Below are 14,797 nucleotides of genomic sequence, written 5' to 3' on the forward strand. Positions count from 1 at the left end.
CCCGGAGGATAAATCATTTACCAGCGTTACCCAGCTAGACAGAAGTGGCACAGTCTCGGCTTTCTCACTCTTAGTTCAAGACAGATTCTGCTACCCCTTTTCTTTCTCCCCTTACATTAAGAACAGAATCCACAGGAGCATTTCTCAAAATATGGTTCATAAAATATATAGTTCACAGCCACTACATCAGAGGCACCTTGAGTGCCTTTAAAAATGCAGATCCATGGGTTTTATCTAGACCTACTGAATAAAATAAAGCCTGGAATTTGCATTTTTATAAATTTCTCAATATTCTTATGTATAGTATGTTTAAGACCCATATGCATATGGTCATACATGGGCTGGTAGCGTGTGGCAGAAAATGTGAACTAACTGTTAACATCGCTGAATTTAGCTTGAAGTCATATAGTCTTATGTCATTTATGGTTCCTTGCTGTTCTTCGTGTTGCTCATATAGTGAACTGAGCAGAGTTAATTATGATTCAGAGGGTAATTACACCAGTTTTCCTGCTTTTCTAATGCCTGCTTTGGGTATAACTATTAATATTAGTTCTTTTTTCCTCCCAACTGGCAATATTTATCCCCTGTATATTGCTCTGCTGTACTTGATGCAAGGTAAATGAATGCTTTGCACGTATCCTCAAACATACATGCCGACTCCACACTCTGTTGATGCATAGTACCTGGCCTCAAAATGTCTTGCAATGAGTCCACAAATAGTTCAGTGAGAGGCCCCAATTACCTCTCTACGCAGGTAATTATTACTTCTGCCATTTAAATGAAATTTCAGTGGATTGCTTATAGCAATAAATTTAGGAACATATTTATGTGGTTCCTGCTTCTATTCATAGGCAGAGACTTAAAATTCCATTTCTGTTGGGGTATAACTCTGAACTGCCCTTCAGTATGAATTTGGCTGATAATAAATAAAATAACACTATAATCTTATTTCCCCCTCGGCAGTTAACAGATATCAAAAAGCAAAATAAACATACAAAATCCTCTACCACTCCATTTGCTCAGCACATGGAGGAGCTCTCTATTTCATGGCAGACTAGTAGCCGAGCAGTGCAGTGGGATTACTGAGCTCTCATGTGCATTGCAGAAATGTGAGGTCATGGCACTTCAGGAGTCTCATTATGGGGTTTAACGGGCTTTGTGGTATGTTTTGCAGCATGCTCTTTCTGACAAAGCATGTGTGAAAGCCTTTGACCCGAAGACAACCTGCTTACAGGAATGCCTTATCACCACCTTCCAGGAAGCCTACTTTGTTTCAGAAAGTTTTGAAGAAGCCAAAGAAAAGATGAGGTAAACTTGCTTTTATCCATCTATAGAAAATAGCTTCTTATTCTTCTGGTTCTATTTCCTTCCTTCTGCTTCTTGTACCAATGGGGGCTGATCACATATCCTATCTCTGTTCATTCTGCAGGGACTTTGCAAAGTCAATTACCCGTCCCTTCTCAGTGTACTTCAATCCCTACACGCAGAGCATTGAAGTTCTGAAAGACACCAGAAGTATTGAAAATGTGGTTCAGGACCTCCGCAGTGATCTGAACACAGTGTGTGATGCCTTAAATAAAATGAACCAATATCTGGGGATTTGATGCCTCAGACCAGTGCCGTTGCCAGCGCAATCTTTTGGGGGTGTAGCAGCAATTTGGTCAATGTCATGTAACACCAGTAACTTTCTATGTCATGGCTTGGCTAGTAAGCATGCAACTCTGTATATCTATACCTACTTGTGACTTACTGTGTTAATATATGCAGTGCCCTAAGGAAACCAATGGCAGATAACCAGTCATTGTTTGAGAAATTATACTATGTTTAAATGTTTAAGTGTATTTGACATTCCTGCATAGTGTCCTTAACTGAACTGTTTCCTTAAAATTTGTAACAAGTAGCACTCTTATGATTCAAGCCTATGCCCTTTTCTTCTTTGGAGCTGAGATTTTCCTCTGTGTCCATTAGATAAAATGAAAACAACAGTGGAACAGTTTCTGTTTTCAATAGTATCAGTGTTTTCACCATATAGTGTGAGATAAACCCAGAGCTATAGGAAGCTTTCCACCATAATAACAAATGATTCAGTTTTCTAATTCAGAGGTGGTTGAGGTAACACAGTATTTGGGATGCTTTTAGGCTGGGTAATTATACCGCATAAGAGAAGAGAACATTGTACAAACAGGATATAGAGGTTACTTGGCCCTTGTGAAAAATGAGTTGTGAAAAGCTTCTTGAAGTACTTTGGAAAATAATACCTGTGGCAAGGATATTAGGAAAGAGCAAACAGTGGGGAATAAGTCTTGTGACTATGCATTTAATGCTAGAATAAAGTGAATTATAATCTCAGGTATTTGACTCATTTTTCTGGTCGGAGGATAGTACAGTCAGGGCTATGGTGATCATTTTTGATTCCAGAAATGTGTGGAAACTGAATCATGGAGAAGTGAAGGGATTTCTCCGAAGTAGCACAGTTAGTTGTGCACCAGTGTTCTGAGCCCATTGCATTTTCATTCTCAGTTGCTGGGAAGTTCACATGAGTGAGTGTGTGTAGTAAGAGAAAGGAAACTAATGCCTGCCAAAACTAATGTTTATCACTACACAGGAATGGGTGTGTGGTGTAGGGTTGCCAACAGTACGTATATTATTTTCCCTCACACCCCTAAACCAGACCAGATTTTTGGGAAGTTACCCACTTTCTCAAATTTGGGCAATTTAGGGTAAGCTTTTGTGATGTACCACAGATCTCTGGTGATCCTTGCCATAAGAGGTAAAAATCTGTTGTCAGAGCACACATGAACCCGCTGAATGAAGGAATGAATTTCATGGTCTGCATCCCTCACCAAGCATAACTTCTGTTCCCCTTTTTCTGTTTTTGGTGGATAGTCCAGGGTATGGATGGGAGGAGGAGGGGACAGGGGAAAATAAAGAAGAAAAAGATGACAAGGTAACCTTTAAATTAGCTATTCCAAAATACCTGCTTGAGCAAATTCCAAGGATACGTCCTTAATAAGAAATTATATAAAATTTCCAAGTATTCATGCTCTTCCATGGGGTCCCATTATGGGTCAGAAATCTTTGGTATAAATATATTCAGGAGAAACATGAAAAAAGCTCAAATACACACCAGGAAGAGGCCAAGTTAAAATGAAGGTTCAGAGGTTTGGAAATTGGTTATCTTAACTATTTACTGAGACTCTTTCATGTCTGAAACATTCTCACAACAGCTGAGTCCTTGAGAGGGCATTTCATGGATAGCGTGTCCTGAAATTTCACTGCTAGTCTAGGTGAAGGGGACAGTGCCTTGGAAAATTACCCGTGATAGCGAGATGGCGAGCAAGCCAAACCAAATTAAAAAGATTCAGAATGATCGAGCAGTTGCACATTTTAATAGTTTAGGAGAACTACAAATATAGTTTCTTATATCTTACTTTGCTAGAGCTATAGAACACTAATAATTCAGAATAACAATCTGGGACAATAAATCTTAAAATTTTCTGGTCAAGCTGCTGAATTTTCTTGGAGAATAAAATTAGCTAAGAAATCCTCAATATATGCCTTCTGTGTAGTTTCCACCATTTGTGTTGCTTTTAATACATGTCCTAAAGAATTTTGTCTCTTTTTTTCATTTACTAAAACAACCACAAGTATTTTTCCTTTGTAATGCCATGAAAGGATAACTTCCTAGGTAAATACACTTGAGGGGGAATTATGCTTAACTGTAAACAAATCTCCTGGACGAAAATAACATTTGAGATGTCTTACGCTTGGCTTATTGTGAAATCTTCAGGTTTTCCTACATGTGCAAAGAAAATCTATCTTGTTTCAAAAATAGAAGAGCTATAGAGTAAATGGACTTTCCCACAGAGCTGATATAGGTATCATACAATGAAGAGGAAGTACTTGGTTCTTTTTAGATCTGTTCTTCATTCAGAATAGCAGTAACTGTGGTTCTCACCCTGTGAAACAATGAAATCGTGGTTTTCATTTGTTGTGAGCATTTAACATGCAAATGCCATTACAGCTAATGGTGGGGAAATCCTATAAAATTTAATAGCCATCATAGGAAAAGTGTTGGCAGAAAAAGTCCTCCAGTGGACATAGGACAACAAAATGATCACGGTCAGCTTCTTGTCATAACTGATACCTGCTCCATGTAACCGTTTGTCTCCTGTTTTAAAGCTAAATTAACTTGATCTAGGGACAATTATAAGTTTAAAGACACTTGCTCACTGTCATCTCACTGTGAGTTGTTACTCTATTTTGGCTTTGCTGCTGGCTTCTATAATCAGCTGATCAGAGGTCAACACAGAGTCCCTAGCAAAATCCAGTTTCTTATACATCACATTTTGCAAAGACATAGATCAAATTTGATTAGTCCAAGTTCATATTTGAAGCCTTTTCTGCATGTGATGAGTTAGGGTCAGGTACCTAGTCTGTTCTTGAATGATTAGAATGTTACAATAAACGCATAATAGTATATAAATTATACATTTTAAGAGTGGAGAATTTTTGTCCAAGTCTACTTTTTAATACACTATTGGTAGGGATCCTCAGACTTGGCTTTCTGGTTCAGTCTCGTTTTTTTATTGTGTAACTAGAAATTACACTTTATAAAGACAACATATCTGTGTTTGTCTTGCTTGCACACAGTAAATGGGCCTGAGCCTAAGGAATTTAAAATATCACAACATTTACCATCATGAAAAGTATAAAATGAGAAACAATGTGCTTCAAAGTGGAAGTAAACAGAAATTCAGAGTTTCATTTTCGAATAGAGTCATGGCTCACATCATCTCATTTTCTTCATTCGAGCAGGAAAACATTAACACTAGTTGTAGTTGTCCTCCAATTCATTTGATCTAATTTTCGACTTCTAAAGAATCAAGCCCTGCTGCTTATTCTCGTGAACCTTGTCTTCCTTATAATGAGAAAGAAAACAGCCTAGGGTTTTCTGATGTGCCTGAGTTTTGTTTTGCTTTTTTGTTCTTTAATTTTCCAAGTTGTTCTTTCATTTTGGAAAAATGATTCTTATGCAGAATGCCGTATTTTGGGAAGAGTCAAGGGAATTAACAGGGGGAACTGCTGCTTCTAATATTAGATTTGCATATTTCAAAATAAAGCAGTTCTGGAACATGAAATTCAGTTCAGAACATTACCAGAACATTACTAGAACTTGGGGTTGTGGTGGTGGCTAAGACAAAGAAAGTGTATGCCCACGGTGAACTTGCATTCTAGTAGAGGAGATATGGACAAAAGGGAAACTCAGCTTATCTGAAATAATGATGTTTGAAGAAGAAAATAACTAAGATGACTTGATAAAGAGGAATGGGAGGGTAAAGTAAGGTGGCATAGATGGCTTTTCTTAGGCAGTATTTGACCAGGAACCATAGGATGAGGAGAATCCAGGCATGAAAAGGGCTATGCAAAGAGGATTCCTGGAAAGGGTAACAGCACGACCCAAAAGGCCCTAAGGCAGAAATCCGCAGTGGATCTGAGGAAGACGTAGATTGCTAGTGGGCTGCAGGAGAATGATACAGGAGCAGTGTGGGAAGCAAGGTCAGAAGACACAGATCCCACAAGGGGCCAAGTTTATTCCAAATGCAATGGAAAGTCACAAGGAAGTCTCTAAGCAAGACAGCGATAAAACGTGATTTCCATTTCAAGAGCTTCCTGGGGCTGCTGTGTGAGAATGCACTGTAAGGGAGAGGGCTGGGTGGCTAGGAATGGGGCTGAGAGTCTGAGCCGTAAAACTAATTAGGAAGCCACTGCAGTATTATGGATCTGCAAAGCCAGTATCTTGGATCATGGTGGACATGATTAAAAATCATTGTAATTAAGCAAATTATAAACAAGTGGGTGGATAGGAACCATAAGATGAAAGGCTAAGGGAAAGGGTGATAAGTAGAACATGGGTTGATACTCATTTGGCTAGAAAAGCAGTCATCCAGTGAGATCCTCTTGTCTTTTGCAAATATTTAAAGCTTCTTTGACAAACAGAATCACGTGAAACTTTCTCTGGCTAGCTCTTAAGGAAGAAAAGCTAGACTGGAAAGCAAATACAATTTGTTTTTCCTCGTGACTCACAGATATTATATAGGAACAAAAATGAAGTAGAAATGGAATGTTATTAGTGAATGTTGGTAGTGCTGACATGTAGGGTAATTCAGGGCCAGAAAAAAATCCTCCTCACCTCCAGGCAAATGAAATAGTTTTATTCACTGTCCGCTGTGCCATTTCTGTAGGAAGAGGCCAGATGAACGGAAGGGAATGCACTCTATTTCCACTCTTCTTGCTGTCTCCCATCTCCCCAAATGCATATTTCTGATATCCTAGCAAAGGCTCACTTGCTGTGATCCTCTCTCCAAGAAGGATGGGCCTAGTGCGGCAGCTGGAAGTGCGTTTCCTTCTTTGGTAAAATTGCAGTGAGCCTGATGTTCAACCCAAGGGCGTCTGTGGTTATGGTGCCTGCGAACGGCATTCTCATAATCCAGTCTGGATACAGTTTTATAACTGAACAACAAAAACATCTGACAGATGTGGGCTGGGTAATTCAAAAGCTAGATGGCACAAAGAAATCAGGTTCATTTTCTGTCAAAATGAAATCATTATAAAAGGTGCAAAGCTAGCCCTCATTTTATATTTAGCTCAAGGAAGAGAACATTAATGATAAAAGAACGATAGAGATTTCCTGGTCTTTCCTTCATTCTGTGTAGATCTCTTACATTCGCCTTACTTTTTAGCTTGTTCATTTCCATGAAGCTAGCAAGATGCTGATTCAATAGGTCTATTATTCCCAAAGGTTTGCAAACCACTGAACACATCTAATGTACAGCTTGCCCAATTTTAGTGAACAGCTAACTTCACAGACGTTAATGAGGCCAATTATTGGCAAGTGAATTTAGAGTGAAGAACACATTAGGTTTGCCACTATAGCAGTTATTTGTTTATCAGGATTGATTGAGGCCAACTTCCTTTTGATCATTACATCTGATTGATCACTACACATGGCGTTATGAAAGAATGAGGTTCCCAAATCAGATAGCTACTTGGAAGAAAAAATCTCTACCTTGCAAGGGCAGAACGTAGTCTCCTATCCATTTCAGTGTGAAAGCCTGGCCATTAAAACGGAATGGCTTCTAATTAGTCTCCTCACAAATCTCTAAAACTTTTCAGTCTTTCCTGTGGAACAAAACTTAAAAGAAACCTAAATTCCTCGCTTGCCCACATACAGTCAATATCAAAGAAAATAACTTGCATGGTAACACTTACCCCGAAAATGAGCGCAGACGTCGCAATCCTGATTTGAAGTGGCATTGGAAAGTATAATTTGATTCACCCAGCCAAATGATTACTGCTAGTGCAGATCATCAGCACGGCCCACTCCAGGACATTTGCATTGGTGATCAGCTGACAGCTAATTGCCAGACTGAGCCAGCCTCTTGAGCTTCTGCCTGAAAACAGGACAAAAAAGAACCCTCATTGCTACTACAAACTCCTATCCTGGATGGAGACTGTTTTTCTATGCTAGAAATACGTCTTTTACTTGTATATGTACCAGCTATTATTTATTTGCCATCCGTACCTGCTTTGTCCAGTCAATGGACCCCCATCTCACGTGACTCACACCCCAACTCTTAGTCCATGCCTTAGGTGGAGCTGTTTACTTCTTAGTTCTAGGAGTGGGCTTATGACCAAGGTTTGGTCAAAGTGATTATATGTCCCTTGCCTACACCGATAAGTTCTAGCATGGGCCTTGCTCTAATTAATGCAAAACCCTGGACTTTTCTGGAGCTGCTGAGAAAGAAGTATGCTGTTTTGTTCTGTGATTTGGGGAGTGAAATGTGAGTCTGGATCTTACACAGGTCATTCTATAGAGGATGTAGGAGCAAAAGCAAAAGATAGAGATGATGTCTTAATGGCATGTCAAGTCCACGGGTTTAGCTATACTTGTAGCTAGACAGACCTTTGGGTTTTTCAGGGCTGTGTACTAGTAAATGGCATCTTTGTCCTATTCTCATTTTCCTGCTGCTGTCATTGGCATAGAAAATGTGCTAACACCAGGGTAAAAGCATAGAGGGGAGAAAGGACAGTTTTAGATTTGCTGTCTTCACATTTTTCCTCTTGGTTCTGAGAATCATAACTTCTTGGAGAACTACTGTTGAGGTCCTTTGGCTTGGTCTGCACCATAGAAACATGGGATGTCTGACCTGTTTATTTTCCTTTAATTCTGGGAATGATGAATCTTCCTCTAGTGAGATGTGGCCTGCAAAACTGCTCAGCAGAAGTGTTTAATTGGGTGTTAGGTGACAACTTGAGATTTAGCCTGTAGGTCACTGATTTGTTCCATGGAAAGAAAATATCAAAGCAAATTCAACTTCAACTGAGAAGCAGCTTAGATAACTGGATAAGACTTTCGCTGTCCCAGTTTTTCACTGTAGCTCTTAGAAGAATCTGGGTTTCATTAACATTGGGCACCTTTAAATAAAAACTCTCTCCCAGGGTCAGTAGAGAGGACATGAGATTTGAAATCAGAGGCACATATTTTATTTTTTTTGGTTATTGATTAATTGGAGTTTCACTATAGATTTGTTGACAATTTCTGAGCTTCAGTTTAGTTTTCTGTAAAATGGGAATGAACAGTTTCATATCTGGAGAATTAAGAATATGAAAACTAAATGTATACTCAGTCAGAAGCTACTTACCAATGTGGACACTCTTTGAGAAATGGTTCAGGCAATTTCATCATTGTGGAAACATCATGGAGTGCAGGACAAGTGGACATGGTGTGTAAGATGGTTATCCGACCCCTGATGCTATTAAGAAACATGCAAAATAACATGTGAGTGGAAATAGTGTCAATCTTTCTGTCTCTGTTTTTCTCTTTCTCTCTCATCTATCTATATATTACACTCTAAACAATGAAGTGTGATTTATTGAAAACATGTTAACAGGAGAGCCATTTATTATTATTACAAAGTATTACATAATATACAGAATTGCGTGTCCTATGCTTCTATATAACTGGCCATATAGTCATATAGTAGGTTTGTTGATACCAGCATTGCCACAAACATGTGAGCAATGCATTAAACTGTGATATTTTGATGGCTACAGCAGCACTAGGTGATAGTTTTTTGGCTCCATTATAATCTGTGGGACCACTGAAATTTCAATGCATGGCTCCTGACTGCATATTGAATATGTATATATAATTTCATTAAATTGTGGCACTTTGGCTCTGATCCATTCTATTATTGTCTGAAACTGAAAGTAGAGGGCAGAATGGTTGTTAGGCATTATGTTCTAGTTACCAGATTATCTGCTAAGAGAAAGGCCCAGCTGATGCCGTCTATGTCAGTGGTACTGTGTTCCTAAGGCTCCATTTCAGAGAGCAATTGCTTAGGGTTGTCGCTGACAAAAATAAAGTTCTAGTCAGAGGGAACAAATTAAGTCCAGAATATGAATGTATTTTATTTGCTGAGCAGGAAAGGGAAGTGCTAAGTGAAAATAGGAAATTGGAATATTACGTGTTGGAAGAGCGATTCCTTTCATTCTTGGAGCTAATGGACTGAGCAGAAAGTGAACAATTTGTTTCATATGATGATTCACTAACACTAACTGACAAGGTTTCCATTTCTGAGTCCCACTTCACATTCCACTGCCTGTTTTGTAGTGCAATAATGCAATTATCTGTCTATCTTTTGCATTGCATAAACAGGATGGCTGAAATGTATGTGAGGAATAACTGTAACTGCTTAAATCCTTCCTGCTGAAGGAAGGAGCGAGGGAAAGGCAATATGGGATGTCTCCTACTTGTCTTAAAATAACCATCTGTTTTCTGTGTGATGTCCTCTCCTCTGGAGAATTCATTTTTAGAAAAATATTCTGATATTTTTCATGATACCGGATGGGGAAGAATAGCTGGCTTAAACTCACTTTGAGTTTTATTCTCACCTCACTTTTGTCTTTGTTGTAAATGAAACAGTTTTGAAAGGTGTGCTAATTCTAGCTGCTAGCTCAGACCCAGAGCAATTACCCTTGTAGCTGGCCTCAACTCGAGGAGCCAGGTTGGGCATGAGGAGACCTGACATGCATTAGGCTCCCTCATTTCCTAGACTTTATTGTTAAAGGTCCGTCTAGTCCTCGCTTTACTTTTATTCCTAAACTTTTATTTTGTTGGCTTTAATTTCTGTGCTGTTTTTTATAATTTGGGTTCACTTACCAAGCCAAGGGGAGTTTTATTATAAGTAAAACCCAAGAGAAGGAATGTGGTGGGCCTCTAAAAGGGGCTAGAACTTGTAATTGGAAAGATTTCAGAGCTTTCTCCCTGCGCTTACTTCTGCCTCTTCTGTACATATGTACATCTGTTTTATCTACTCTCCACGACTATTTTAATTTTAAAATGGTGCTGGGGTTGAAGTGAGGGCCTCACACATGCTAGGCACGTGCTGTATCATTGAGCTACATCTCTAGTCCTCCATGACTATCATTTTCTCCTCCCCCTTCTCCTCTTCCTTCCACTCCTTCCCTCATTGTCTTCCTCTGGCAGGCGGGATTTTTGTCCGTATTCATCTTCATGATGTAATGTGGTTTTATAAATTTGGAGTTTGTGTGTGTAGTTTTAGACAAAGCCAGGCTCATTACATGCGAATTCAAATTCCAAATTCTTGCGAAAGGAATCCAGTTAATCCAGCATAGGCTAGCTCACTATTCTTGGTCTAGTCAACCATGGCCAGTGTAGAAGTGTTTAAATACTGCTACAGTTTTTGCAGAAGGTGGGCTGGGTAGAAACACAGATAGGATTTTGTAGTCTAGACCGGTGATGGCGAACCTTTTACAGCTTCCAGTGATACAAACAGCCCGCCATGGCACGCATGCCATGGCTCACCGCTACTGGTCTAGACCACAGCTGTTGTCCCATTGTGAAATCACCTTGCCTAATGTACCTTGCCCTTGGATCCTACACTGAAGGGTTGGACTCTCCTCCCATCTCCTTTGTACCATCTTCTTGTACATTTGCCAGGTTTTTTTTTTCCTGCAAATGCCTTCAGATTTTAGAGTAGGTAAAGCAAACTTGCACTAAAGTAAATCGCTCCTGACTTATCCATCCTTCCTCTCTCCTTGTCCTTTACACTTTGTACCCAACACCACCTAAGATGCTGAAAAGAGTCCCGGAACATCGAGTGGGGTGGTGCAGACGTCAGAAACAGAGGAGCAGCATCCAGAGGATAGGTGCTCAAGGAAGGACTGGTGCCCGCAGCCAGAGGGAGAAGAACCCTAGGTAAAGCTGAAAGAGACATAGAGTGTGCTCAGCTGAGCCCACAGTTACCCTAGGGGTATCTGTAGCACACACAGGCGCAGTGTGTACTGATCAGTAAAGCCAGACAAGTTCCACAGGTGTGGAGCACACATTCATCCTGGGAGGCCAGCCTTATTCTGGGACTGAAACTTTTCTATCTTTTATCAGATAGGTAAACTTCACTATGGCCTGGTTTCCACAGAGATACTCCCTAAGAGCAGGCTGCCACAGCAGATCTAATCCGGTGTGACCAGCTAGATGTCACAAATGTGAGAGGTTTGTGGCACCTACTAGGGGAAAATTTGGTCCTGCTTCCTTTTGCTGCCTCAAGCTTTTCCAAATTTTTCTCCTCCGTGTACGGTGACCTTGTAGATGTAGTGGCTCAGGCGATACAGGCTAGATAAACAAGGGCAGGTGTTTAAGCTTAAGAAGTCCATACAGTGTTAAGTGCCTCCTTTAATCTTAGAAAGAAATTGACTCGTTAACTTCATGAGTGCTTCAGAGGAGGCGCCTCTACCTGTACTAAAAATGTTGATTTTGAATGACCACACTCATTTTTTGAAGATATTTATAGCCTCTCCTTGTCTTTTGTGAGGTGCGTAGCATTTTAAAGACAAGTGAAAGTGCTTTCCTAGCTACTCATATTTTATCATTTGGAATTACCTGTCTCAATCCAGGGAAAATTAGATAACTGCACACTGATATTAATTAGCTTGTTTTGTCAGAATTAGTTTAATATCCATTATTTTAGTATAATTGCTATACATAAAATGAAATCAAAGAGAACATAATGGTGGATTTGCCTGAATGTATCACATTGCCCTATTATTTCAGAGTCACACACATGCAAAATTAAAAATGTCTGTCTTTTATTTTATAGACTCATTTTCTTCTCCTTCCTCCTGAATTAGGTTTAAAGCTTGCGGGACAGTCAGTATTCTGCAAGTGTGGATGAAGAAACAGGTTAGATGAGGTTTAGAGGATGTGGATTTTGTCTTGTTTGTGCTCTAGGGCTTAAGAATATAAATGCTGAGTAGCCAGTTCTGCTACTGACTAGGGAATTCACTGTTCTGTTTATCTGTTAAGTAGAAACTAACCATTGTACTGACTTTAAAGAATGCCTATAAACATTAAATGAGATGATATGTTTAAAGTACTAAGAACAGCACCTACCAACTGTCTCGCAGAGTTCTGTGGATAAAAGAATACATGGCAGGCATTTGGCTCAATGCCTGACACATGATATTTGTAGACACTCAATCAGTGTGAGCTACTCTTACTCTATTGCTTGCTCTTTGGTTATTATATGGCTGTATGTTTATGGCCTTTTAGTTATACAATTAATATACCAAGACGTTTATTTTTTCTAAAAATTGGGCAAAAGTCAAAGACACAAAAGAGTGGAGAACAAAATCTGGACAGTCCCCTTTGTCTCTCCGGTCCCCATGGAATGCCAAATTGTCAACCTTTGGATCAAGGAGGTATTTGTTCCCCACAATCTTTGTCAGTCCTGCCATGTCATTCTTTTTTTTTTCCCCCGGTACTGGGACTCGAACTCATGACCTCGCGCTTGCCAGGCAGGCGCTGTGCTGCTGAGCTAAATCCCCAGCCCCATGTCATTCTTTGATAGTGATAGTTTCTAGGTTTACTTAAAAATATGTGCAAAGTTCTAGGCAAATATAGCTTAGAGTTGGGTCTACTGTTAAAAATATCTAACCTCTGCACCCACTTTCTGTACATTATCATCGCAAACATGCTCTTTCCTTTGTGAGAATGTATTATGGAACACAATGCACTTATTGTGCCTTTACTTACATTTTTCTCTGTAGAGTTCTTCCTGTGTCAAAGCGCACAAGTCTATCTCATACATGTTTTAAACAGCTGCATTATGTCTATAGTACAAATAGGCCACAACTATTTGTATCATTAACTATTTGTATCTCATGCACATTTGTATTTGCTAGAAATATCCTCTATTTCATTCATATACTTATTTCTGAACACGTGTCATTATTTCATTGGATAAATTTATTTCTAGAAGCAGAATTTCAGCATTAGAGAATGTGCATATTTATAATTTTGATAGCAACAGCCAGAATGCTTTTCAGAGAAAGCTTTATGAAAAATGAAGCCACTAACTACATCTAATTATAATAATCCCCATTCTGTATAGATGCATCAACAAGGAATATTACCAACCATAAATATTTTTGCCAACCAGAGAAGCAAAGAATAACATGTCATCTTATTATTCCATTTGCATTTTTAATTACTTCTGAAATTAAATCATTGTCGTCAACTTGGAAGTTTTCAGCTTATATTTCTTGGAGTACTTTCATTTTTTTAACCTTACCTTTTCTTTCCTCTTCTTTCAGGACCTGAATTACAGAAAGGTCAGATATTTAGTTATAGTGCCATAAGTCCCTGAGGTTCTTTTCAATTTTTTCCCAATATTTTCCTGGTTGTTTGTATTGTTTAATTTTTATTGTTTTGTCTTCAAATTTGTGGATTCTTTCTCTATCTCATTCACTTTTCTGATGAGCCTATCTATTGTCTTTTTATTTTTTTAAAGATAAAGAATGAAAACATATTAACAAACAGACATAAACAAAACAACACCCACACAATAGAAGCAATACAGAGTTTCAGACAAGGTGAAATAGATATTGTATTACATATTGTTATCTTCACATTGGTTACTCAGTTAAACAAATATAGGCATTTTTGGTTGATCAAACAATTAAACATTAACTGTTCCTTTCAATAAAGCAATAGAAGTCGGTAATACGACTCTCTCAGTTACCATGTGTGTGTGTGTGTGTGTGTATGTGTGTGTGTGTATACACACACACACATTCTCTCCCTTTCTTTTTCTGTTTTCCCTCATTTCAGTTGTTCCCTCCCTTTGAACAGTTTCTTTCCCTTTCACAATATCTATTATACCTTTCAGATTTTATTTACTCTTTCAGGTTCCTACACTAGTGAGACAACATGGTATTTACACATGCGGGTCTGATTTATTTCTCTTATGAGTATGGACTCTAGTTGCATCCATTTACCTATGAAAGCTGCAAGTTTATCTTCCTTTATAGCTGAGTAATATTCCATTATAAAGATACCACATCTTTTTGATCCATTCCTCAGTGGATGGGCATTTGGGTTGCTTCCACAATTTAGCTATTACAAATTGAGCAGCTATAAACATGGGTGCACATATATTGCTGTGGTGTGATGTCTGTAGTTCTTCTGGAAAAAATACCCAAAAGGGAAATAGCTGGGTTGAACGGGATCTTCAGTCCTGGTTTACTGAGGAATCTCCAGACCGATTTCCACAGGGGTGGCACCAGTCTACACTTAGGTTCTAAAATTTTCATTTGTTTTTTCTTTATATCTTTTATATCTCTGCTGAGAATTTCCATCTTTCATTTGTCTCAAGTATATTTGTAATTGCTTCTTGAAACTTTTTGGTGACAGCTGCTCTAAAATATGTCAAAT

At 38.8% G+C, this 14,797-nt stretch overlaps 1 protein-coding gene across 4 annotated transcripts in view; it reads left to right on the plus strand.

Moving 5' to 3' along the window:
- The window catches only part of Tph2 (tryptophan hydroxylase 2), a 103,562-nt gene extending 101,213 nt beyond the window's left edge, over nt 1-2,349 (plus strand). For all 4 annotated transcript variants that reach the window (XM_005374324.2, XM_013517642.1, XM_013517643.1 and 1 more), the window contains exons 11-12: nt 1,175-1,308; nt 1,430-2,349. In XM_005374324.2, coding sequence (XP_005374381.1) covers nt 1,175-1,308; nt 1,430-1,604 — 309 coding nt within the window. In that variant the 3' untranslated portion in view covers nt 1,605-2,349. The remainder of the gene's footprint in view (nt 1-1,174; nt 1,309-1,429) is intronic.
- Nucleotides 2,350-14,797: the final 12,448 nt, after the last annotated feature.

The sequence above is a fragment of the Chinchilla lanigera genome, unplaced genomic scaffold (genome assembly GCF_000276665.1).
Source record: "Chinchilla lanigera isolate Chin_1 unplaced genomic scaffold, ChiLan1.0 scaffold00004, whole genome shotgun sequence".
NCBI classification, from domain to species: domain Eukaryota; kingdom Metazoa; phylum Chordata; class Mammalia; order Rodentia; family Chinchillidae; genus Chinchilla; species Chinchilla lanigera.